Source organism: Athene cunicularia (assembly GCF_003259725.1).
Source record: "Athene cunicularia isolate RWA chromosome 1 unlocalized genomic scaffold, athCun1 chr1_part1, whole genome shotgun sequence".
Classification (NCBI taxonomy): Eukaryota; Metazoa; Chordata; class Aves; order Strigiformes; family Strigidae; genus Athene; species Athene cunicularia.
In genome coordinates this window covers 68,850,410-68,877,820 of record NW_020799091.1, presented here as the reverse complement: position 1 = coordinate 68,877,820, position 27,411 = coordinate 68,850,410, and the positions used below count along the sequence as shown (strand labels likewise).

Here is a 27,411-nt window from a genome sequence, read left to right as displayed (position 1 = left end):
CCAGAAGCTCACCTTGCGTTTCCTTCTAGATTTCGGTAAACCCTTCTCTGCGGGGGGGTCAGCACTACTACCCTGCGGGAGGCTGGCCACCTGGTTTGCTCCAGCGCTCATGGCCAGCGGCTCTTCAGGCAAACGCTCTGGAATCCTGGACAAAAGAGCCAAGTCAATGTTGACCCACAGCGACTTTACCTCATCACTGTCTTTCAGAGGAGACAGGAGCTCATTCCTACCGAAAGGAACCAGGGTGTAAAACTGTTCCTCCAGCTCCTTTGCTATTTCACTACTAGTCCTGGCATTAATGGAGCCAAAGGCACTGCAGCCGCCGTGGGGTTTGTTGGCGGCGCCGGTCCCTGCGTCCTTGGCACGTGGCTCGGCCCCAGCTGCTGCTGGCGCCTTGGGCAGCGGGCGCTCCTCCCGCTCTGACTCAGAGCCCGAGTCAGAGGAGGATGATGAGGATGAAGACTCAGTCTCGATGAACTCCTTGGATTTGGGCGCCGTTTTGCTTGGCCCCCGGGCCCGACGCTTCTCGCCAGCTGCAGTTGAGCGGGGCTCCCGGCGGTGACCCGCTCTGCAGCCACCGCTGGTGCCGCTGCTGCCAGGCCGGGCCCTCGGTGCCTCGCCAGCAGTGCTTTCTGGAAAACTGTGGCTCCCGGGGGGCTCCTCTGTGCCAGGGCAGGGGGGGCCGTCCCCGGCAGAGGTCCTCTCAGTCCGCCGCGGTGCCTTCTTCCCTGCTGCCCGCCTTGGGGGTCCGCCGTCAGCAGCAGGGGGTGACTTTTGGCGGCTGCCCTTGCTGCCTGGAGCTTTGTTGGCAGTCCTGGGCCGTGGTCCGTCCCCGACAGTGGTGCTGGCGGTGGCACGGCCTTCCCCACTGCGGTGCTCAGCCGGGCCAGTGGCCGGGGTCTTCTCGCTTTCCTGTCGCTCTGCCTTCACACGACCATAGTAGGGATGGGTCTCCAGTGCGGGGCCGTCATGGTGGGTCAGGATGGGTGCCTTGTGCGGGGTGACTTTATTTAGCCACTTATCCAGCTGCCACTTGTTGGATGAGGGTGGCTCAGGCTGAAAGGGAAACAGAAGGCAATGAGGTTAGTGCAGAGACCCTGCTACCCTTGTACCAGGGCTACCTCAGGGACACCAAAATGCTGGGTCCCTCCTGGTACTGCAGAGATTTTCCTCTGGTCAAAAAGCTACCCCCAAGCAGCAGCACTCCCCTGGCACTGGCCCTGCGTGGTGGGACGGGAGACGTGGGGCATGCCGTGCAAGTGGGAATATTCTTCGTTTCAGAATGAGGTTGGGAAGGAGGATGGCTTCTGTGATCCACCATTTCTAAGGATGATTTGCATAGTGCCACTGAAATCAGCTTTACCGGGAAACGCTCTCAAGTTTCCAAATAGAATAAAATATAATGGCAATAGGAAGGGAGGAAAACAAGGCAGGGATATGGCTGAGACTAAGGGAGGATAGCTAGTAGGAAAACTAGGGATATGTATTTTGTGCATTAAATACAAAAAAGTAATTAAAAAGCATAGAGTCATGTAGTGGGGAGTTGGAGGGCTAACCAGGCAGTTCATGTAATCTGTGTGGTATTGACGATACAATCTTGTGAGATCCCACAAACATTTGTTGTGTGGTGGTATTGTCAAGTGCTCATTTTATGAGTATTGTGCAGCTGTTAGTTTTTCTCTTCATTCCTGTCACAACATGATCAAGTTATAAGAGAGCATCTAAAGCATAATGGTGTTTGGACAGTGGAAAAGTGGGATAATCATGATTTCAAATGTAACCACAGCTCAATATTATTTCAGAACAATGTGCAAGTGTTTTCTAGTGCTTCTTGCAATCAGTAATTTGAATGTAATAAAATGAAGAGGAAAGGCAAAAGAACCCCAAAAGAAATAAATGATGGAGTAGATGGCCAGCAATAACCTAACCCCATAGAAGCCAATGTGGAAAATCTCCTGATTTCTGTAACTGGAACCAAAATTTGATCCACTAGGCATATGAATAATCAAAAAGTGTGTCATGAGTCTAACATGAAAACCACCAATGCTCTGGAAGAAAGTTTGCTCGAGAGAGAATATCCACAGTCTAACTTAAGAGTCTCTTACTTAACTCCTTATTTAAAGTAGGTGCCTGAGGCCAACACAGGTTTCCTGCATAGCCAAAGACATCTCTAGAATCACCCACTGAGGGTTGTATTCGCTCTACATAGAGCAAAGGCTCCTAAAATAATCAAAAAAGTCAGACATCAGAATTCATATGATACAAATATTCCTTCTCGCAAAACCGTCTAATTTACTCATTATCAAGCCAGCCAATACCTATGGGAAGTTTGCTGGATTGCCTTAAGTTTATTTTTTCTTAAGCGTACTCCCTAATATCTTACATGAGGAATTTCTTTCCTGAGCTGTAAATCTTGAAAATGGATGGGCAGTATTTCTCTTGGATGAAGACGTATTTTTCCAACTCTTAACTCTTTATCTAAAATAAACAGTATTTTTTGATTGTTGCTGAAAATACAGAGAGATTTGTTTGGTGCCATTCATTGTGCACATACTGGATTCACTAGATATATAATAGAAGGTTCACTATACATGGAAGTCTTTCCACTGTTCAGTTCTATTTTCTTAAAGGACATACATCAGAAGCACGTGGGGGAAAATATACCTCTGCCCATAAGTATAGGTCAGAGTGAGGGCAGCTTGAAAGTTCAAAAAAACTTCCAGCTTTTCTGTTACATCCCATTCTGTCTCTTTATGTACCTTGTAATTCTTGAAAACAGTGGTTCACAAAATATGGATTTCAAAGAATCACAGTAAACAAGTAGAAAGCAGTGATTAACTGATACAGTGTCATAACTTGGCAAAATCCTACTTCCCTAGAGAGATATGTCTGCTACTTAGGCAGAATAACTACAGTCCCATCAACCTATAATACAACTATGAAGTCTAACAAAAAGGATCAACAATGTTGCCAGCTTTACTAATTTTGTCAAGAGTTTCAGGACACTTGTTATTTTTTCTTAAAGCCTCAACTCTCAGAACCATGGGCTTAGATGCACTTCTGGAGTTTATTTAAATAAAAATTCAAATCCTTGTGGCTACTGAAAAAAACCTTAAGATGTGTCTGCTAAAAAAACCCTTTAAGATGTATGTGCTACAAGTAAAAAGCCTGCAGCCCATCAGGTAAATTAAAAGAATCAAAATTTTTTAAAAATCAGAATTTTAAAACTTTCTCACTATTTTTGGGCCCAGATAAAGTTTTGGAATACTTGAGATTGTCAGTGTGTATGAATGATGCCAATTTCCTTTTGGAAGTAATTTATTCAATTGATTGCTCTAACTGAAAAGTACTGTACTTTGAAATCACTTTAAAAACCAAGGTACCTTGCGAGAGAACAAAATTGTGACAGCCAAGAATGAAGAGCAGGCCTGGTGAAAAAAGGGATTGGGAAAATTGATTTGAAGGTTTTCGCCAGTCCACTTTACATGTGTAACAGCATTTGTGGGAGAAAAAGAAAATCCCTAATTCACCAGTCCACATCACCCCCCTGAGCATGTCACATACCACTCTATGGAAGAAAAGTTAGTTTGCTCAAAGTGGGAAATTTTCAGCAGCACATAAGGATGGAAATAGGGATGAATATATATACAGAGTGATTAGATAGTGGAATGGTCTCTTTCCCTTGTTTTTTGTGTCATGGAAACATGCTGCCCTCAAGGCTCTGTAGACAACTAGGCAGTTTTTAACTGGGGTAAAGCTGGTGGTGCCCAGATGGGCAGCAGTAATAGGAATGTCTGTAATAAAGCTGACTTGCAATGAAATATGGGTTTGGCAGGAAAACCCAAACCAGGGAACTTTACGAGACAAAGATAGTTTCAGGGACCAATGCAACACAGGCATACACATGTGCCAGGCTTCATCAAGAAACAGAAGGATGTGATACACTTCTTTAAAAATTGTGGGTGGATTCATCTGTACAACATAGACACTTATATCTGAGCTAGTCAAGGAGTTCCTTCTCCAGTCAGTGGACTACTCTTCTAGGGTGTGAAAAATTCCCTCTTGAAATAGACATCTAAATAGACCAGATGAGCCAGGCCCTAAAAATGTCTATTCCTCTCCACTGACTGCAAAGGGGAGGCTGAGGTGATGAGCAGATGTAGGTATCTGTAGTAGAAGTATCCAAATTTAGGTGGGATGACTCCCACACAGCACATCTATATATCTTAGATCTCTTCAAGGCAACAAGTGCAACCAGAGGCACGAGTGGCATGCATCCAAATGAAACCTTTGTCAAAACATTACCCAGAAACACTTTCTGGGGTAAAGGGCTGTTAAACAACGTAAGTGTAATGGGGTCACTCTACGCTTGTTATTACAAAGAGGGACCTAAGGTGTAGCTAATACCATGGTAAACTTGAAGCACGACACCAGTGTCACTGAGAGATTAGACAGTCTGTAATATGGGCATGTACTTAACCCACTGTGGGGTAGGACTGAACTATCTGCCATCCCTGCAGAATACTCTGCCTATTGTAACTCCACATACTAATTTACTCTTGTGATAACCTGCTTGTGCTGCCCTGCTATCAAAGATTTTATTCAGGGCAATCCCCATACAAATGTGGCGCCTTGTCATTATATTTAAAGCATAGATGATGATGACGATAATTATGATTATTACTACTACTACTTTATTGCTACTATTATCACTGCTGCTAGTGCTTTATCCAATTAGAACTGAGGACTCCTTGGAAGAGGTAGTTCCTGCCACAAAGAGTCTTCTGGAGGGAAAGGAGAGTTTAGTTTGTAGTCATTGTCAAAAATAGCCCACAAGACAGCTAAAGCCCATGAATCCTATTTGCAAAGATATAGTTTCTACAGTTGGTCGAGTGGTAAAATCCCCTTTTCTTCTGAGTGTACTAGTCAGGAAATCGAATCATGGCTATACTTAAGACAGGAAGCAAAAACTTTTTGGCAAACAAGACAGATACAGAAAACATACCCCTCCTATGCTGCAACCCTAAAACTATAACTCTTCTGCCCCTGCCTCCCTAATGAAATCTATCAGTGAAGAAAGGCTGGTGAGGTGTCAGGAGCATGCTCACCAGTTAGCTAGTCTGTTAGACACACACATTTTTCCTATTTTTTGAGCTGAAGAGAGTCAGTGCCACACAGTACCTGAGGGAATAGCAGTGATTCACAGGCATTGGCTCCTCAGCCACTTCAAGTGTCCAGGCACTTGAAGGACTTGATGCACAGTGGTCAGGAGGTGGCTCTCTGCTGATGAGACAGCAGGGTGGGGAAGAGCTACAAACCACTTCAGCTCTGACCTGGTCAGTCACAGTGTGGGGACTTGAGATTAAAGAGTATAACTTGTGATGATGGAATAAGCATGGACAAAAAGTATATGTGAATCCTTGAAAAAGGGGAAACAACTTTAATGGTTGTGAACTAGTCACAAGAGCAGAGCCCATAAAGGACATTGCATCTGGTGTGCGGGGCTGGCAGAGCCCAGGACAGGACACCTCACTCTTCTGGCCTGGTTACTGTTGACTGGTCACTGATGCTTTGTCCCATGCAATGGGTTCTCTGCTTCCTTTCTGCCCATTCCGCCCTCTTGTCCTCCCTGCATAGTGGGAATTCCTGGTTGTCTAACTAGATTCAGTCTTATTAAAAGTCTGTAGGATAATTCAGTGGAATGAAGAACAAACAAACCTATTTCTTAGCTTTTGAAATGTAGCTCTTTCTATGGACTTGACACCCCCAGTTTTTTTCTACCATCTGAAATAATTGCAAGGACAAGACGTCGTTGTTTTCCCAGAGTCCTCATTTATGACGTTAATCAGGTCATGCGAAGAATTCATGACTTCAGCAAAGAAACAGGAGATAGAAGCCTCATTCCCTTGTTCATAATTACAGGTTTGGCAGTCTACAAAACTGTAACTACTCACATTAATGTCTGAGGCACCTTAATTTGTCCACATCACTGAAACCAGTCTGAATGTTGTCTCCTGTTCTAGCTCAGCCATTATTCTTAGTTTACTGCAGACATAAAGTGTAGACAGCTAAGCCTGTAGTCACTACAAGCTCTAAATAGTCAATGGAAAGAAACAGACACTTTTAGGGTGCAATTCATCTAATCTATTTTATATGTATGCTTTACAATGAGTTGCCTATACACTCTAGGCAACTGCATTTAGACACCTGAGAACAGCTCAAAGATCTCAAAATAAGATGAGGAAAAAAATGCAGAAGAAATAAAACAGCAATTGAATTTCTATATAACTTCAAATGCAGAAGACACACTGTCCTAAAAATAAAATTTTTTGAGTATATGCATATAATATTTCAGATTATGGAAAAAAAAACCCAAACCAGAATGAAGGCCTCATAATGGTCTGCAGATTTCCAGATTAAGTTTGTCCCAACATGGAAAGATGGATTTCCTGCCCAGCATGTGCTAGAGCACTCAAGTTCACTGTACATGAATTTATCAGTTAATGTTAAAGCAAAAGCAAAGATGTATTTGCTTTTTCTGTCTTATCCAATAAATGAAATTAATTTTAAGACTAGGACTGGAATTGAGTCCACTGCTTAAATTTAGGTGGACAGGGCCTCCCTTTAAAGAACTTCCAAGAACCTGTCTCTCTTCATTTACTGGGTAAGAACATGGTATATACTTTAGAAAGATGGCTTCACGGGGTGCATAAGTGTAAGCTTAAGCATTTAATGCAAAGCAGACAGGACTTCCAGTCAGAGACATCACATAAGCATGTTTTGAGCCGCTGCCATCAGTCATACGATGTGCCTGGGAAAGCACTGGCTCTTGAGAAAAGCACAGGTATTCTACCTCCCTGGGACATCCTGACCCTATCCATGTATGGCCTCTTCCATATCCCATCAAGGCACGACCTATGAAAACCACTGCAGCCGTTGCATTTTTTGAGTCATTTACACTTTCATATAAGCATGTTTCATACAGCATGTCCTAGAAGGCAAACCACATAAATATAATGCAAGAAGACAGACAATCCATTGGAGCAGTGCACCTGTTTCGTGACAACAATCACTGATAACTTGGGCTCTGTACAGAAGCAGTTCCACAGATCTCGAGAGGATATGTATAAAATGCTTAGGAGGAGGCACTTCCTCCACATTTCCATGACTTTCAGTCCCCTGATTGACTTTATGAAATCCATGACCTGCCTCAATTAATTAACTTCCCCCTTTTCCCTGTGGAATTGCTGCTCTCAAGTTCAAGCATTATGGGCATCTGCCTAGATAGTACACACTCCTTTCTTCCTTGGTACTATGCTTCTCCTCCTTTCACCTCATATTTCCTCCCCCTCCAATGGTTCCTTCTCTTTCTTCTCTTTATCCCTTTTCTTCCACCTTCTGAGATCCCTCAGGGAGAGGAGAGACCAAGCGTGAGATCTCTGCACTAATTCCAGCAGGGAACTAGGCAGAGAGAGAACAAGGTCTTAATGGGTCAGATGAGAATGCTCAGAATGGGAAACAAGATGTGGGGTAGCGCAGGGAGGACAACAGGGAAGAGAGACTGATAGCAAGTGAATAGAGACAAAAGGAAAGAGCCATAGAGAGAGATTTAGGAAAGGGACAAAGTGAGAGGAAAATTAATTGGAAATGGATCTGAAAGTACTGCGAAGGAAAGACAGAAAGGAAAATAAGTGTTAAATAAGGAACAAAAGTGACAGAACCTGAGAAAAATATATTAAGGATGTTTCTGTGAGTCCTGCATTATGCCTGATAGGAAACATGGCCCCAAATAACTGAGCAAAAGTTGAGGAAAGGCTTGCTGGTTATTCAGTATAATTTTTCAGGGTGGGAGAATAGGTGAGGCATAGTTTTGGAGAGAGGAGTGTGGTGATTGGATGCTTTATGTGGAATAGAAAATACATTGGCTGTATTTAACATCTATTTACAATCTTTGAATATTTTAACATACATTAATGTGTGTGATGTGGCTGTGGAGTTCATGATTTTGTGCTAAAGGTGTGTATTGTCCAAAACATGTGAAAATGTCAATCCTGGTAGAAAAGCAGAGCAGAGAAATCATGTCTGTTGAGCACTCTGCAGAGGTGAAAACAGAAGGTGGCATAGCACTGGCAGTTTAATTGTGATTTGGCTAAGGCTTGTCTACATGTGGAAATTTTCAGTACTAGCTATCCAGATGACAAGCTAGGGCTTAATGTTTTGCACCATGAGTAATTAGTTGAGTCCATTTTGGAGGTGGATTAAAATAAATCACACAAAGGCAGCAGTAGCAGAGAATAATTCACTTAGAGAGTGAGGTGAGGGAAGTGCATGAGTGAAAAACAACTGCCTTACTTTAAAAATCCACCCTCAAACTGATTTTGTAATAGCTTCCCTGTGTAGAGAAGCCTTTAGTTCCCTTGCAGTGCTGGGAGCCCACATTAGGACTTACGCACTAAGAAAGCCATTGCTATGGAGGCAGAGTTGCATAAAACTTCAAGCAAGCTGTGAGCCTTGCAAGGCACTCCACTCATCTCCAATTCGAGAAAAATATCACAGGGTTATTTCTTTCTTCATTTTTGTTTCAAATTCTTTAATCTGCCCCAGGATCCCCTGCCCCTTGCATTTCACAGCATGGCAGGAGGAGGATCACTGGGCCTTTCTCCTCCTTTTTTTTTTTTTTTTTTTTTTTTTCCCACAGCCTCCTTGTGTTGGCTTGGCTGGAAAAAGGTCTGAGTGGGTGTAATAACAGATTGCCCCCCTAAATCACAAAGAGCAGAATCCCTTACCTCTGGGCTGGAGTAATGTGAGGGCTTGCTGCCGTCACTCTCGCTGGAGCTGCTTTCACTCTCTGAGTCAGACTCTGAGCTGGTCTCGGATTCACTGGAACTGCTGCTGCTCGACCCTTTGCTGGAGACTCCTGAGGCTCGGGTGTTCGACTGCGGCACCACCAGGCTGCAAGCCCCACACAGAGCCCATCAGGGAGCAGGGAGGGAAGAGAAGAAAACAAAACCATAAAAAATCCACATATAAACCCCATGTTTTAGGGAGCATACCTATCTGAATGCCTGTGAGCTTGTCTGCTGCTAACGGATGGTGAAGTGAGTCCAACACTACATTATTACAATTGAGGGGAAAAGATGGGATTACCCTCATATCCATTTAAATTCGTAGCCTTTTGACATCTCTTCTTCATTTGAGGGATGGTCAAGTTTTCACTTCAGCTTGTCTCTTTTCTCATTCAACAGACATTTTAGGATATATTAAAAATATCAAATGTTAAAAAACAGTATAGAAATCAGTCTTGCACTGTCTAATGAACACACTGCACAGAGGTGAAAGCAGAGGATGAAAAAGGTGAACAGTTAAGAAATGGAGTTGAACTCTACACTACCAGTCATTTATAAATACTAAGAGCAATAACGATAATAATAACAATAATAATACATCCTCACTGGAGCTTCCAACCCCCATCTTTTGTTCTGCACACTTCTTCACCTACCCGTAAATGATGTGGTTACCTGTATATACCATCTTGATATTGACAACTGCAAGATCTAAGACTGATCCTGCAAAAACTTGAAGAGCTCAGGCTTGTGTTTGTGCACGTCAGCAGTGCTGTGCTGTCAGCAGAGCTACTTGCCTTCTTAAAAGTTATGTTTGCATGCAAGTGTTTGTATCATCAGGCCTGACAGCAAAAGAAATGTATACTTTCCTGAAATAGTTGACCATGCATATTAAAAATATCACAGTCATAAAGATCTGAGTGTGAAATGTCCTATTAAGTCATCCAGCTTATTCCCCAGGCAATGGAAGATTGTTCCCTATAGCAGGGTGCATTTTCTAGTGAGTTGTCCAATTTGATTTTAAATGACTTGAATGCAGCTTTTACTTTTACCCCTGGGAAACTTCTCTGCAAACTAACCCAAATTCCACTGTCAGAAATTTCTCCCTACATTCAACCTGAAGTTGCCCTTTTTAAATTTATTGCCGTTACTTATTATTTCATCCTATTACTAATAGTTACTATGATAAATTATCCTCCTCCCTTTTCGCTTTCACATATTTGCAGACTGTTTTCCTGCCCTACTTCAGTCATCTTTCAGACAAGGCCTTACACATTTACTTCTTCTGATCTTTCTTCATAAGTCATTATCTCCAGGGATATGGGATCATTTTTATGGCTCTTTTCTGAACTCATTCCAATTTGTCTATATCTCTCTGATAACAGGATGCCCAAAACAGAGTGCAGCATTATAGATGGTTCTCACTAGAGCCCTACAATGAAGGGCTATTACCTTCCTGCTTCTTGATGCGTTGCTTCTGTAAACATATACTCGAGCTGTGATGGAATATATAGTCCATTAACACTCCTACATCTCTTTCAACACTGCTTTCTCCAGAATTCCTCCACAGATAGCTACATTTTAGATTATTTGCTTCCAGAGAGATTAGCTTGCTCTTTTTCTTCATACCAGATCTCATTTTCTTCTTTACTGCACATGCTTCTAGCTCTTTTTGATTTATTTCCCTGCCCTCGGAGGTGTCTGCAGCAACCTCTAATTTAGTATCAAATGCAAAGTTAATTAAATGGTTATTCACTTCTTTTTCCAGATCATTAATGAGACTGTTAAATAAACCCCACATGAAACACACCGGTACCCTAATAACCATCTCTTCCCAACTCCATTCACCAGTGTTTATCATTACCCTTGTTTATGCTCCATCAGTCCAATATTGTGGCTAATGCAATGTGATCCTGGAGATGCATTTTGTGAGAAATAATATCTAATAAATAATTACAGTTCTGCTATGTTGTACCTGGTGAATTGTCTTTACCTGCTAATGGTGCATTTCATTCTGGAAAATAGTACCTGACACCTGACACGAGCCACATATGACAGGCAATTTCTGGAGCTTTGAAAAGAGGCCAGGCCATCAGAGATGCAGTTTCAACTCTGCGATTACCCATGGCCGCACACTTCCCGGCCTTATCCCTGCCTCCCCTAACATATAACAATCTTTCCCCATGGGACCACCTGTCTTGCACAAGCCTTTATTCCCACCACATCGCCTTTACTTATAGCATCCCCCTTCACTTTTGCTAGGAAGCTGCACAGATGCCCATGGCTTGCTTTGCTCCAGAGAGTTTCTGGTTGCTTATGGAATCTTGCTGCTGTTGGAGAGCTTTCGGCACCCTTTGAGGCACAGTGGGGATAGGCAGTGCAGAAAACCTCACCTGTAATCTCATCTTACTAATTAAAGCAAGTAAAATAAACAGGAGAGGGAGCAGCTGACATTCATTTATATTTTTGACCTTTATTTCCTTCCTTGTAACCATCAGGTGTTAGAGAGAGGCAACTGCAGAAGTTCATGTTCTGGCAGGACAGCTTGGTGCTACATGCATGTTCACAGAAGTGCCTGCCAACACTTGGGAGGCAAGAGGTCTGTCATCACGCACAGGCATTAAATGTACCAGTTACAGTGAGTGCCTTTAAAAACTTCCCCTCTGCTATTTTTGTTGTTATTCATGATGTCTCTTTGTCTAGGCAGGTAGATGTGGTAAATAAAGATTTTCAGGCAGCCATTTGTATAACAGCATTAAGGCACAGAGGTGCCTGAAACAGAAACAGCTTATAAGCTTGTAAAAATTTTTCCTTCCTGGAGAAGGAAAATTAATGTTTTGTGCACTGCTTTGGGACAATGAAGTTTTCCACCTGTACAGGTTGCCCAGTAAACTCTAGATATAAGTTGTTCACTTATTTTAACAGATTACAGTCAATCCCTTGCTAAAAAAATAGTGAGCTATATAAAGGCCATTGTGAGTAGGTTTTCTAGTTTTGATTTTTTTTCTTACTTTTTTTCTTAAGGGAATATGAAAAGGTAACTGCCTTTTCTGACAGTGTAGCTTAGGGAATGCTTTTGACAGTGTCCAACTCTGATGGATTTCCAGTGCTCTCCACAACAGCATTGTGACTGTTGCCTGAAAAGTTCTTCAACATCACAAAACATCTGCACATTTATGTCCTGCCCCTAGTGACTGTGGTTTTAATTTTTAAACCATGATTTTTGTTTGGCATTGACTGAAGTATTTAGAATTGCTATATAGGGGATGAGGGAGAAAAAAACCCCACAGTAATATTTCTTTCCTGTTGTGACATGAAATGTTTTTCTAGGCTGCTGAATAGAAATTGTTACTACAGCTATAGATATAAAATATAACTGTTGGACTCTTCACAAACATCTGGAAATCTATGTTTGCTGCTCTAATGGTAGCCAATATACTAGAAAAATTTAACATTACAATATTTTCCCATTTATGCTGATACTGTTGAAGTCTCCTGTCTCCCTTTTACCTTTTCCATTTTTAAATGTAGCATATTCTTATAAGGATAATCATTATATTATAGTGACCAGGGTGAAAACAGTTATGCGTTTCTTCATGCATTCTTATTAAAAAACAACAGTTATTTTAAATCAGTGACTTCCATTTTGGACTGTTCTTTCTAAAGTATGTAAGCAAGATCATGCAGTCAAAGTAAAAGACCTATTTACATTTTAATGACTGTGGCACATAACATTCATGCATATTTTGCTACTGGCTTATGCCCCGGAATTAATTACTACATTAGTAAATGATATTTTTATTTTAAGCAATTAAACAACAATTTGGGTAAGCACCACTTTTCTTTAAAGCTCTTGATCAGAACATGCACTCTCTGACTTCATAGAGAGGGTAAATACCTTATAAAGTTGCCAAAAGTTCAGTAATAAGGTCACTTAATAAACAACATACCACCTGAAGTTTCTGATTAGAATCTCCCATCAGCCTGGCTACATGGGATGTGGGCACCTAAACACCATGCAAGTCTCTATTTTCCTGCACTGCCCAGTGGACAAGTCACCCTTCTCTGAGAAACTGCTGAATACCTTGTGGCCTCATTTTTTTCTCAGATGTGCAGGTTCAGAAACACAGTGATTTGGGGAGATTAATACTTTTTCACTCAAACTGATTAGTGATCCAACTTGAGAGGTGGAGCCATCTCAATCCCTGGAGAAGCCCGAGAGGTTAGTTGTGGTGGGACCGGTTATTAGCTCCATCAGACTGCATGGCCACAGCCAGCCTTTAAAGAGCACCAAGGTGGTTCAAGCCCTTGTGCAGGAAGGTGTGGGCATTTGCTATTCAGTCAGTGGACAGAGATTCCCAAATCAGATTGCCTCAGTGGCCCTCGGGAGACTTCTTGAGGTTAATCATGGTCATCTGGGTCCTACTCTATGCTTCATATTAAGCTGCTGGTTACAGCTGCACTACTTGCCATGATAATAAATCATGGCATTCAGCACTGGCCACAAGAAGTTCCTGGGCAGCTAAGCATATATGCTGCATTGCAGGAATTCAGTCTCAGTGTTTCAAAGACAGACAGCATGGATGCCTGGCCAAGGTACAAGTAAAACAGATGCAGTTCTTTACCAAACTGCAAGTATTTGGTAACAATATTAAATGGATTCAAAAGAGAAAAATCCCTCCTATGATGAGGAATTTGTGATCCCAGTTCTTCACTGTGTTACAGTACGAAGGTAATTTATACCTACTTTATGTAGGTATGAATCATTATCAGGAATGCAAAGCAATGGAGAATTAGGCCTTGAAGAAAAGACTCTGCCAAGAAAACATATTAGATTGAGCCTCTGAAATATTTTTCCAGACATAACAAAGGCCACACAAATGCTCAAGCTTCATATTTTGTAGTCCAGTTGGTCTGTATAATTTCACTTCACAAGAATTGTTTCCAGAGCCTTATTATCAAAAAGCTCAGTAACACTATCAGACACTATCTGATATATTTGTTTTGTGTCTGGAGAAGGGACAATATTTAGCCAGTGTTATCTATATATCTGTGATCATATAATCCATTCTTCTTCTCAATCTCACTCTATGGTACCATCCTTCAAGCACTGTGCAACTATTACCAAGTGGCCCCGGCACCCCATAGGAAAAAGGAATGCAACAATTAGTGTGAAGAGCTGATCTGAATAAAAAAAAATGACACTGTCAACATTGAGAGGTAAACATGGGGAAGGTGACCTGAGTTTGTGGATGTCAGAGTTTTCAAGAGGCTCCTCAGAAAAGCTGTATGAATGTTTGCAGTATTTGAAATACCCAGAAAATCTATCACTGTCTAGAAGATCAAGGCCAATTGTGGGAAAACAATACTCTGAAACAGACACCAGTCCCTTGGCTGGTATAAACTGTCATAGCTCCATTGACTTGAATTAGGCTACACTGATTTAAATCAAACAGTAAACCTGACCAAGACTTTGAAACGATATATCAAACTTAGTGATGATAACATAATCCATGGTTTAAAGGAGATCTGTTGGCTGAGTGTCTATTTTTATTCCAGATTAAAGTATCTGAAACACTTCCTTCTTCCCTCAAAGCCAAACTAAAACCCAGTGAAGGTCTTTTATGGAAAACTCTTTATCCCTTTGTTGCGAGAAGCTAATTCCACATGGTGCTTCCTCAAAGCACAAACTGAGAACATTGTGCCAAGATCTGTATAATTATCTCCACTGCCTGGCACTGAAGATATTGCACATCTCCCATGCACACAGTAGGGAATTCCTGTGTTGATAATTGTGAATGAATCATAGAGGCATGGAAATGCCCACTTCTTGCTGCTGTCCCTGTGTATCTTTCAAATTCTGTTTCAGTGAAGACATATGAAGCATGCTTACCACAGGGGTCTATCTGGACTTGCAGATCAGGCCATCCCAATGTTGTAACAGAACATATGGGGGTATTTTCTGAGGTAACTGTAGAATGCCAAGAAATAGTACCATAAGGATGACCTACAGAATGAATGTGTACATTATCCATTTGTTTCAGGCCAAAATCATGCCAAGAAATGGGGGATGATACCATAAACTCTAGAATATCCACTGTTTGAGGACAGCCAGATACCTTAAAATATGAGGGCTGGTTCTGTATTTAACATACAAATGTGAGTATAAGGAGCCTCTGCTCTAGTTCTAGCTCTGCCATGTCAAGTCTGAATGACAAAATCAGTCAACCCTTTCAGGGTTCCAGTCACCATCCTCATCATACATGGGGATGACTGAACTTGCCTACCTTCAGTGTGTTAGGAGACGTCCTTTGCTGTTCTTTAAAAAGCACTTGGATATTCTTGTTCTGAACGCAGTACGGAAGTGACACAAATTTATGTTTTTGTACCTTTGCTAACCGAAAGCATGAAACCAATTAACTGTCTGAGTTCTTTACAGTTACTGATTGTCAAAACCTATCGTTCACTAATAAAAAGAGCAGCTAGCCCTGCCATGGTCAGCTGTTCGGGCCTGAACATAAAAAAATGAAGCTGGGCACTTCCCTTTCTCCAGGTAAACGATTTCCCAGGAGTCTGTTAATATCTTTAGGAAACAGAGAAATGTTTTCATACCTCATTCCTATAATGGATGAGGTATGAAATGGGAGTCATGATGAGTGAGAGTCCTGGAGGTTGTTCAGCTTGTCACAATATATAATGCTTCTGTGAAAGCACTGCATTACCTTAGCCGCACCACCTTTGCACAGCACAACTAATAAAGCACAGCTGCCAAGAACAGAGTTTGTAGACTCCACCTATATTTTAACACTGTCCTTGGGAGTTGCTTAAATAGTTTGTGCTGACAAGACTACAAGTATCATCTGATAATGCAAACCTAAGATAAATCAGGTCTCTTCAGAGTCAGGTGTGTCCTGTGCCATTGCAGCTTAATTGCCAGAATAGACACCAAAGTAAAACAAATTGATAGCAAAGGCTGTTTAGAAAAAGAAGCTATGAAGCTCATGCACACACACATGCAAAAAGCCCTCAAGAAAATTCAGTCTGGCAAGGGGGTTATCTACTTAAGGCCTGGCTGGTACTGGAAGCAGCAGAATCACAGCTCCCTCCTTGAAGGAATATGGTAGGAAAGAGAAAACCACTGGAAAAAAAACCTTGGCTAAAAAAGCCCTCCTAAAAGAAAATGCTACATAACAATTAATAGTGACATCTCTGTATAAATAGCTCTATCAGGAGGAGCGTGTGCCGGGGTATCTGAGATGAAAGGGTCCAATAGACCTGGAGCAGCATTAGTGTGGGGATGAAGTGATTAGTCAGCAGGCTGACAGCTGTGCTAGGAGCCTGGTGCCAGATTCCAGTGTATGCTTTCCACCGCTGCCAAGTGTTTGCTTGTCGCTCCAGATAAATGGAGCATCAGCAGTGTTTTATTTGACCTGCTCACAAGAAAAATAAAGCAACTCTGACTTCCTCGGTGTGTTTGTCGTTGACCTTGCATCAGCTGAATATGAGCAGAGAGATTCCCTGGTCCAGAAAAGTTAACTCTTTAGCAGAAGAGGAGTGATAGAGTCTTTTTTAACTTGGTAGTATAATTAGTCTCTTAATGGCTCGAAGCGTGGTGACTTAAAAACAAAAAGTGACAGACACAGCCTATGCATCCTATATTGTTCTTGGAACATGCCCTTGGACCAGTGGTCTGAAGAATGATGAACAGCATTGAAAATAGTCCACGAAAAGCCACTCTCCTGCCTCCAGTGGGAAATCAGGAAACCATTTCTACAGGGACTTTTTAGGGGAGAGGGGGATGGGAGGGCAGAAATAAATTGTAAGTAGATGAAGTTGTTGAGAAGATCAGTGGGACAACACTGCTTTTGATTTCCCCCTGAGATCAAGGGCAACTGCTTTTGTGTGTTTTCTTTCATATGTACCCTACAAGTTCTATTTTTCTCTCTTTTCTTCATCAGTTTGGTCATGTTAGGAACTTTCTATCTGACATCCCCTCTGTTGTCTGGTTGAGGCCAGCTTCTGCTGCTGGGTGGAAATCACACAAAGTGTCTTTGAATTACACATCTGGAAGCCAATGTAGAACACACAGTTTTTTGACCTTTAATGCCCTTGATGTGTGAAGGTTCTTCATGGCAGCTAAGAGTGACACCATACTCTGGAAGCAGCGTTACTTGGAGGACTCTCTTGGGAGATACACCCTTTCCTCTTCTCTGCTAGGAATCTAGCCCTCACACCAGATCAAAAGGCCCAAGGAAGGGGGTAAAAAACCTAGAGAGACTTTGCAAGAAGGAAAAAGGACTCCTTCAAGCACCTGTAGATATATGGTACTGGTGGCTGAGACTGCGGTCAGTCATAGTTTTTCCATATCCAGTAATATCAAAGCTTTGGATGTCTTTCTGGTATTCATTGATTCCTTGGAATAACCAAGTGCATTTTTCAGGACACAATCTGTCTTCCTTTCCTCTTGTCTTTCTTCCCCTCCTCACTTCGAGGAAGTTCCTTTCCTGGCAGGATCAGGAGTTGCTACATACAGTCACCAATGGTCTCCAGAGAACTTGAGCTCATTTGACCAAGGGACATCAGATTACTTACATTCAATGAAGAAGGTAATCTCACTAGAGATGAGCTCAGTTCCACTTCCCATTACATGAGTTAAAAACATGCCTGCATTTCACTGGTTTGCCTGGTAAGCCAAATACAGAATAGGAGCTCAAGGCTCAGCTGTGAGAAAGTCTCATTAGAGTGGGCTAAGTGTGAAAGTAAGGATGTCATGAGGCTCCAAACAAGTTTGTCTGGCCACAGGGAAGCACTTAAGATGCTGAATCCTACTATGTGAAGAATAACTCCTTGACCAACGGCCCTTCGAGAGAGGAAGAGCTCCATAGGGGTCCCTTTTTCATAAAAACCTAATTTTACACGTGACAGTAGGAGAAGAAATCGTTGTGCTTTAGCAAAATAAAAAATTAGGAAGTTACACCTGAAATCAGTGAGGATAGGAAGAAAGGCTCTAATTTATTGAGGAGTGAATGGAAATACAGAGTGCAAAGAGTAGCAAGGACTAAGGACTAAGGACTGTTTAAAGGTGTCCTGGTTTCATCTGGGATAGAGCTAATTTTTTTTTTCCTTGCTTAGTAGCTAGAATAGTGCTGTGTTTTGGATTCAGTATGGGATTTAATATGAGAAGAGTGTTGATAATGTACTGATTGTTATAGTTGTTGCTAAGAAATCAAGGACTTTTAAAATTCCTACGTCCTGCTAGTCTGCAGGTACACAAGAAGCCGGGAGGGAGCATAGCCAAAGCACTGAACCCAAACTGGCCAATAGAATATTCCATGTCATATAACATCATGCTCAGTATATAGATGGGAGTTGGCTGGGAAGCTCTCTCTCACTTCTGGGATTGTGGTTTCAGGATTTTCTTTTCTCTGGGATCACGAGCTAGGAACAGGCTGGGCATCAGTCAGCAGGTGGTGAATAATCACATTGTGCATTACTTATTTGTATTTTCTGTTATTACTATTTTTATTTTATTTTATTTCAATTATTAATTTTTTCTTCTCTCAATCTATGAGTCTCCTTATCCTTACCCCTCCAGTTCACTCCCCATTTCCCAAGGTGGGGGAGAGTCAGTGAGTGGCTGCATGGTGCTTGGCTGCTGGCTGGGTCTAAACCATGACGAAGGTCAGCTGGGTGGTCACTTGAAGACCTCAGCCAAGCCAATTTTCTCACTTTATGAACAGAGAAGTCATGTGACTCATATAGTCAGGACTCCACCTATTGTGCAGGGCTTAAAAAGACTAAAAAGGAATGTAGCTGAGTTAAATCAAGGGGGAATTGGACCCTCTTGGTCAGATCTTGATTTAGCTGGCCAATGGGGTAGAGGATAGTGGGTGTGTAGGCATACAGTTTTTCTGCACTTAACTTACAAGGGGACCTAACTACTGCCTAACACTCAAAAATGCCCTCTGGAGATTCCTACCTCTCTTGATGGACTAGAAGGAATCTAGGACCCTAAGAATCACTTAATCAGTATGCCTGATATGCCAACATCATATGCATTGTGATCTGTATGGAAAGGAGGTTTAGTTCAGATTCCTTTTCATAATTTCCCTTTCTGGGTTCAGTCAACTCTCTACTTGTCCTAAGGACTGGGGGTGTTATGCAATATGAAGACCTATATGCACTCCCAGCTCAGTACTCCCCTGTTTCATTAGAGCCTATTAACAGCTGATTCCCTGTCAGATTCAATGGTATCAGTTCCACCTGTCTCAGGAATAGATTCTTCACTAACATTTTGAAGGTGATTCCAGTGGCTTGGTCTTTGGTGGGATAGGCTTCAACTCGTTGGGAGAGATGTTGCAAAGACAAATGTAATTAAGCACTGGAACAGATCATCAGTGAAGATATGGAACATCAGTCACAGTAGTTTCAGAAACCAGGTTAAGCAAAGGAACAATGCAAAATGATCTGCAGAGTTGCATTAATCCACCATATTCAAAATGTCTCATCAGGAGAATTTGATACCATCTCTCTGGAAATTAGCCTGGTGTAGCTTTTCTTGTCTCATTCATTTCCTAAAACATGAAGTATAGATGTACTTCTATTCAATAAACCAGCAATTTTTGCTTGTGACAGCTTCATCAAGCCACAGAAGACAACGACTGCAGCGCAGACTACAAAAATACTCGTCTACACTGGCCTACCATCACCTTATTTCAGAGTTACTGTTAACATAACTTATGTCATAGCTGGCCATCTAAACGGACATCCTTTTGCAATCTCCAGACACAGCTGTACCTTGCTTCAGCACAGCAGTCTTTTGCCTCAGTCAGCAGGGCCCTGGGTATGGTTCTGCCTTGCAAGACCTCTTACTAAGCTCTGAGAGTCCAAATACAGATGAACTTGTGCAGATAAAATTACTAACTACTATAATGGCTGTCCAAATGGGTGCAATAAATTTCAGTGTGAGACAAACTCTCTCAGGTTTTACTGACTCTTAATGCTGCTGCTGCCAGCTTTAGTGTTACTCTTTGACTCAAGCCATATTCTGTTGTCTCCCAAAGGTCTTTTCGGCCCGTCAGCTCTAATCAATATGCTGCCTTGAGAAGGAGCTTGTTTTAAGTAGGTTTGCTCACCATAAAGAACCATATAAAGAAAATTTGACTTCTCCTCCTTGTCAGCATATATCAGTCCCTATGCAGAGCAGCATTTGGATGGTCTGTTAGTTGAATCCAAGTGCTCTCTTTTATATGTTTCAAGAAATGATAAATGCCTGGAAAAAAAAGTATAGTTGTTCTACAGAAGACATTAGGCAGACTCAGGAATAGCAAGAAGAACAACTAATAAAGCCCAGAATTCTAGCAGAGAGGATGTTAAAAACTAGTACTAGTTAGTTTGAGCTTATCAGAAGATTTGTAAAAGGTTCTTCTGTTCCCTTTCTGATGTAAGTACAGCATGTTTTCCAGCAATGTGCAAAACTATTTTAATATGTTTTTAGAAAGGGTTGCTCGGGATATACTTTTTACCTATTATTGACATACTAGCTCAAAATAAAGGATGTTTAAAACCAGTTTTCAGCTGTTGAATATTTGCCTGTGGTGCAGACTCAGGTTTTCAGGGATCTGAGCCACTGTGGAAAAAACATCTCCCGTTCTGAGCAGGCTCAGATTCTTGATCCCCGATTCTGGCTTAACAGCATTGCACTTTACAGCTTGGATTGGAGTACCCAGATGTATACTGGAAGAACTCCTGAAAAGCAGGAACGGTCGGTCTCTCTAGTGAGGGTATCAGGATCTGACCCACTGTAATGCAGCAACACAGTGTTCGGATACCTGATGAAGGATTTTAAAAGAGAGCAGCCCCTACTAGTAATCTTTGCTGTGTCTTCCTCGGGTATAATGTAGCCTGTGAAAAACAATGAATAAGTATAAGCACAAACATATAAATCTATGTTAAGAAAGAGTTAGAAAAATTGCCCTTTACAACTCAAAGGACAAATCAAATGTGAATTGCATCCTTTTGTTAGATGTCATCCATGGAAAGCAAACTTGAGGTTTGTTCCTGCACACACAGATGATGAGAGGAGGCAGAAATAAATTACAAAGTAAATATAGTTTTGTTTGCTTTATTAATCTAGAATGTGGTACCAATGTGTCTGGACTCAGTGGCTCCCCAGCTGCAACCTCCTGCAGGATGTTATCAATCCTTTATTTCTGTGAAATGTGCTACCAACTAGAAGGAAAAGCACTAGAACTGTATGACATTTGAATAAAAAAAATTGGTCTTACACCATGCTGTGTCCTGATGTAGTTAAACTTATATCTTTCAATACACCTTTCAATCCATATCTCATATGTTTTGCTGTTCATTAACTGCCATACATCTTTTTAGGTTTCTTATGAATTTACAATATCACTAAGGCATGCCTAGGTGCCTTTGCCTATTCTTCAGTGTATCTTTTGTCTTCCTGCCCCTCCCAGGGAGGCAGAAAGGAAATGAACACTTAATAGTGGGGAGAGGGCGTAGGAACAGGGAGGAATATTGCTCATCAGTGCTGCTTCTCCCTCCCAGTGCCAGAATAAGCTGTTGCTGCCTGTTTCCTCTCTCTGACCCCTGGCTAACAGTCCCTTTCTCGCACTCTGGTCTTACTGTAGTATCTCAAGCATCCCATCTGCCCGACTGAGGTCCTGAATGGTCTAGGATGTGCTGCATTAAGTGGTGTGCCTCTTCAGAGCATGAATTTATGTTTAGTAGTGTGATCCAGCAGGGAGACTGTTAAAGGTGTAGGAGTCAACATGTGTTGCTGATAGCAGTTCAGTGCCCAGCTGTGAGGATATACATCCAGGATTTCTTTAAACATGTATCAAGTCACCTGCTTGCAGCTGGGAAACAGATGGGGGAAAGCGGAAGATTCTGCACAAGAGCTTTGCAGAGAAGATGAGACAGACAGATAGATTTCCAGGAGACTATGGCTCTTCACAGTGCAGCAAGAAAGTAACTCTTAGGGATTTTTTTTTTATCACCCCAACATGACTCTAAACCCTACTAGACAAGCCTCAGCTTGGGGAGAAAGATCAAGTGTTGGGTCTTTGCCATTAGCTTAGATACTATGGGAAAGAACTAGATGACTTGTTGATAACTAGTTTGAAGACCCCAGCAGGCCTTCCGACAGCTTTATTAATCATAAAAGTCATTAAAAATAGTCAATTCTTCAGGGCCAAGTAAAAACAAAACCTCAGCAGAATGAATCAGGGGGGGCATCTCCCATTCCTAAGAGTACTCTGCATTCTGCGCAAGGAACTGAAAGGGAATACTTAGGAGTGAAACTCCCAAACAGTGTAACCAAATGCTTTCTCAGGGAAGGGGCAAGAACTTTCTTATGGACTTAAGCTGCAACAAGGAAAGATATTGATGGGCTTTGTGTACAGCTCAGAGACACTGAACTTTCAGACAGTTGACTCTGAGGCTTGTACAGAATCAGCAAGATAGTCTTCCCTTTGCCTTTGCGCTTGGCCTTTCCTCTTTCACTTTTTTGCTTTTCCTTTGCTTCTCCCTTTTCTCTTTTCTCTTTATTTTTCCTTTTCCCCCTTGCACTATATTGACTTGTTTGGGGGGTTTTTTTTGGATAGAGATAACATTTATTTGCCTTTATGCCACCACTCAGTGCCTGTGCTCTATCTCAGTAGTCTTTAGCTGCCTTTGTCATATGAACCTGTCAGGCCCCTAAAGATGTATTATATATCTTAGGGCTTCTCAAATGAGTTTCGATGCCATCTTAACTTTGTCACCTCCCAGTTGTGAAGAAATCCTTCCAAAGCAGCCCAAATGTGAAACAAAGCGTTGCTGTCTTCCTGGGTCTGCAGACAATCGGAATTGATTCTGGTTTCGTTTATTGATAAAAGTTATAAAACGTTCCCAACAAAATTAGCTTTAAAGGGATGCTGACTGCAAATCACAATGTTAGTTTTAATGTAAGCATTAATTTCTCTTATTTTAACTGGAAAGATTTCAATAGTGAAAAAAACCTGTGTATGAAGAACTGGGACATAAGGCAGGTAGAAAAGAGGATGGAGAAGAAGCGTAGGTGGTGTTTTGTAGGGAAGTAGTGTATTGTAGGGAAGGAGAGGAAGCTTGCAGAGCCAGTTTTTCTGTGGTCTTTAGCTGACCCTGCTCTGAGCAGGGGTTGGACTGGATGATCCCCAGAGATGCCTTCCAGCCTCAGCCATCCCATGACCCTGTGGGACTAGCTCAGGTACCACAAACTATGGTGATCTCTGGGAACACAAAGCTCAGTGGGGTATGATGCCCACTCAGGAAGCTGAATAACTACGTGGGCAATGAATTGTTCCAGAGCTCCATTTGGCCATGAGCGTCCTGTTGTATGGTTAAAGCTCACTCAGACATAAGTCATTACCCCAACTTGACTGAAGAGTAAACTTGGCCTCAGGCAGCAACACTACAGCTGAAACCATGTGCCAGCTGCATATCACATGTTGGTGGCTTTGCCCACTGCTGCATACTTTTGCAGGCTACTCCATGCTTGTCAGAGTAGAACAGATTCTAGGGGTGTTATTAGGTTCATTTGCTGCATTTGATGTATTTTACAGCAGGTGGTAGATGCAGCAGTAGAAGCTGCAGGCTGGAAAACCCTTTTCCTTCAAACATTTCTGCATCTATTTCCAAATGTGGTCAGCAGTGCCTAAGGCAGCCCACCAGGTCACGCTTTATTTATTTAACTGTACTTTACAGCACCTCCCTCCTTCTGTAAAACCTTGCTGTTAGGAGACTGCTTTACATGTTTTGGGGGAGTATCTCCCAAGTACAGTTGTCTAGCATCACTGCCCAGAGCAGCAGCTGACAATGCCAATGCAGTGAGAGCTGCAAAATCCTTCCTTTCTGAAATCAAGAGTAGAAAAGATCATCATGAAATAATGGACTAATGTGGCCATTCTATCTATGCTGCCCATAAATTACATTTTGAACCTGGCAATTGCAGGGTAATTAGGAGGAGAGTAGCTTTCCTGCAGGAGCATATATTTCCTGTTCTGCCTGCCTGACACACTCCAGTTTAATTTTTCCTTTGTTCACTCAGCTCAGAGAACAGCAATTACCAAAGGTGATAGCCTAGTGGCAATTTTTGAATCATGAAGAGACTTAGCACAGAAATGGGGGGGGGAAGGACAGGTATCACTAGTAATTAAAATAATTTTGAATTAAAGGGACTATTTCAATAATTGCTTTTGTACTATAATTGTCACATCATAACCTATCCTTCTGAATTACTAATACAGTGAAATAACACTACTGTGGAGAGTGGGCTTAAAAAGACAGCTTTCCTAAATATGTAACCTCACCAGTGAGAGATAAGTAACGTTTGGGCAGATGTTTCGGAATGGTGGGTGATGCCACAGCTCTGATCACTAACAGCCATGCAGTTTTTAAGCTCTCCTTCCCCCTTTGGCCCTGTCAGAGAGGCACAGGAAACAGAGCAGGAATTCCCATCTCGGGTGGCCAGAAGAAGGTTTCACATTATTAAAATAGATGATTTCCTTCATCTAAGAGCCTCTGAGGAGCATAAATTACAAACAACATCAAAGCAAGTGAAAAGTTTTAGAGCAGACTGTCAAAGAGACTGCTGGGGTTTCCTTGGTAGATTTCCATTTTTAAGGAGTCTCAGCAATTTACTTTCTTTTTCAAAACAATTCCATATGTCTGTGGGTTATTTACGGTTGTTTTGATTTTTGTTGTCAAGGGTTTTTAAGAAACAATATCGCAATTATTTAACATGGGGAAATAAAGTTAGACAGATAGTGCCTGCAGTAACAAATTACTGGGATGATCTCATGGACTAAAACTTTGCAGACTTGCTCTGTGCTCTCCAGGGTTAGATAGCACGAGTCTAGCTACAAAGAAAAGCAGTATAGCCAACTACAAATAAGTGTAATACTGATGCTGTACAAATACAACATCTAATTATTCATGTTGCTATCACTGATTTTACAGGATGAAACACCATGGCCAGTGTGTCACAAGAATATGGGCTGTGAGATACATTGGCCCAGGTTTGAGACCTGAGAAAACTTTGTTTAATGATTATTGGAATTTTTCTGATAAAAAAGTGCAGAGGCCAGCTGTGGTCTCAGGTTAAAAGTCATCAGAGCAAGCTGTGAATGGATTCATATCAGCTTCCTAATTTAGGGTAAAGAAGTGACTATTATTAGAAAAAGAGTGGGGAGACTATGTGCTGATGAGGTTATTAGCTAGTCCAGAGGAGGTGGCTCCTGCTGAGTGTGGGTTTTAAGTGATTTCCCTGCAGGAGACATGTGTGTCACACCTCAGCCTGTAGTTCCCACCTGCAAGGCCATGGGTATATTCAGAAGTGATCTACAAACCCAATACCAGGATGTATTGACCACATTCAGGAAACCAGGCTCCATCTATGCAATGAATTAGCTTGGTGAGGTTCTGCTAATGTGGTGGTGTGTTTGACATTTGTTTGCTTATTTTTAGTATACAGAGCTGGTTTATTCAGGCCAATCGTAATGTGAGTCATGTCAACTGAAGATGTATGTAACTTAAATAAGATCCGTCTCAGACACGTGGCCCTGCAACCAAATAAATAACTCTACCCTCCTCCCCCCAGATGATATCAAGATTAAAACAAAACTATTAAAATGCTGTCTTAGCAATTAAACTAAAAACCCCTTCAAGGTTGCAATACTACCTTTAACAAGCTCTTTACCAGGTGCAAGACAAACCTAAGGCAATTGCTTCCTAACTAAGTAAACCCTGTTTACATCTCAGCTTTGAAAACATATGTTGTTAATTTTAGAATTGCAGTTGCCATGTGAGCTGGGTGTCACTTCTAAAAAAAAAGAAGAAAAGTGTGACTTTTGGGTGTAATTATTTTTTCAGCACAGGTGCAGAAAGTGCATTTGAACGCCCTAAACATTCACACAAGCTAAGCTTTGACTCAATCAAACTGTAGCCTACCACAACCTGAAAACAGTGTCATAAAATCTATTCTTTTAGGCACGGTATGGCCTTAATAAAAAGAAATGTAGAATTTCTTAACAGAGGCTTATCTTTTCTCCTTCCAGATTTTACCTTCCCTCCATGATTTCGCTTTTTACGCTAGCCAGACTATCCATGTGTTTCACCACTTCTTCATTCTTGGATTAACTGGAGCAGTGCCCATGCAGTTATGGAGTTTGCAGTTACCAGTCCTTTCAAGCTAACCTCCCAGTTCAACAGCTGAACACTGGTGCATGATATCCCTGTGGACCTCAACTACAAAGCAGCCAAGGAGTGCATTGTGACACTGTAGTATGTCTTCTCCACATGGGGCAGTGGGAATTAATTTGCCATACGTTCCCTCATTTAACCAGAGAAGGCATTCATAGAGTTTTTTCTAATGTATTTAAAAGGCTGATGTGGTAAATTACTGACATATGAACAATTCAAACCAGATCCCCAATTTACTGCTGCTCCGCAGTGATACCAGACTTTTGGCCATAAAAACAACCCTAATAATTTGGGTAGGGGAACTCAGTGGTAGTTGCCTGGTCTAACCAACCGGGGAGACCTTACACAGGCAGAGGGGGACAGCAACGTGCAGTGACAGAAATTTGTCATGACTTTTGTAATACTAATAAATGGTTAATGCTACGTTTTGACCAAATGTAAGAAAAGAATAAAAGACATTTCCTAGAAAATAATGTGGTGTTCGCTCAGATTAGCTAACTGCATTGAATGCTAAGGCACTTGTCAGCTTTAACCGTGCCCTTTTTCTGAACACATGAAGAATATGCATGGGGACAATGCAGGCTTCAGAAGGGGTGCAGATATGCTTGCCACACAAGGGAGAAATTCCTGGATAATCAGGTGTCAACCTGGTGCTTTTCACCAGCATTAAATCCCTTATAATTATTTAGGAAAACACATACATTTTTACACAATACTCAGAAAATATCAGCAGTCTGAGGTTAAAATTTGGTGGCAGCTGACAAGCAGATAACATGTTAATATAGAAAACGCTATAAAAAGAGAAGTTGAACCAGAGGTCACAGTACATCTCTGTATCAATTAGACAGTGATAATCTCAGAGTGTTTAGGTTTTGCTTCTCAAACTGTTCTCTGGGTTTGCACAACAGGCTTTACAGTTGTTGCTTTCTCCTTCAACTTTAACAGAGAGAGGTGCTGTGCTGTGAATCCCTCCAGCAGGAAGAGGAGGAAGAAAGCTGAGGGTGAGATGACAGCTGGAGGGAGCCCCAAATTTAGGTTAGTCTGAGAGCTCCCACATTTCAACATCCCTATTTCAAAAACATAGGCTACAGCTTTCATACTGGAAGCCCAGCACTCTTCTGTACACTGTATCACTTTCAACAAGTCCTGGGAGGTGTTTGCATGGGGGGGGGGTTGCACCAAAGAGTTCCAAACTGGAAAAACAAGCGTGCTTGTTATTAGGTTCAGCAGACCGGGAATCTGCCAGGCTTTTACAAAACTGTTCATTTTCTGAGTCTTAGCTATTTCAGCCTTTTTTTTTTTTTTTTTTTTTTTTTTTTTTTTT

General features: G+C 41.7%; 1 protein-coding gene across 1 annotated transcript in view; it reads right to left on the bottom strand.

The window, feature by feature from the left end:
* Positions 1-27,411, bottom strand: part of AFF3 (AF4/FMR2 family member 3) — a 291,116-nt gene that overhangs the window by 41,741 nt on the left and 221,964 nt on the right. The window contains exons 12-13 of the mRNA XM_026845932.1: positions 8,787-8,952; positions 13-1,056 (exon numbers count right to left, since the gene is read on the bottom strand). Of these exons, the coding sequence (XP_026701733.1) occupies positions 13-1,056; positions 8,787-8,952 (1,210 nt within the window). The remainder of the gene's footprint in view (positions 1-12; positions 1,057-8,786; positions 8,953-27,411) is intronic.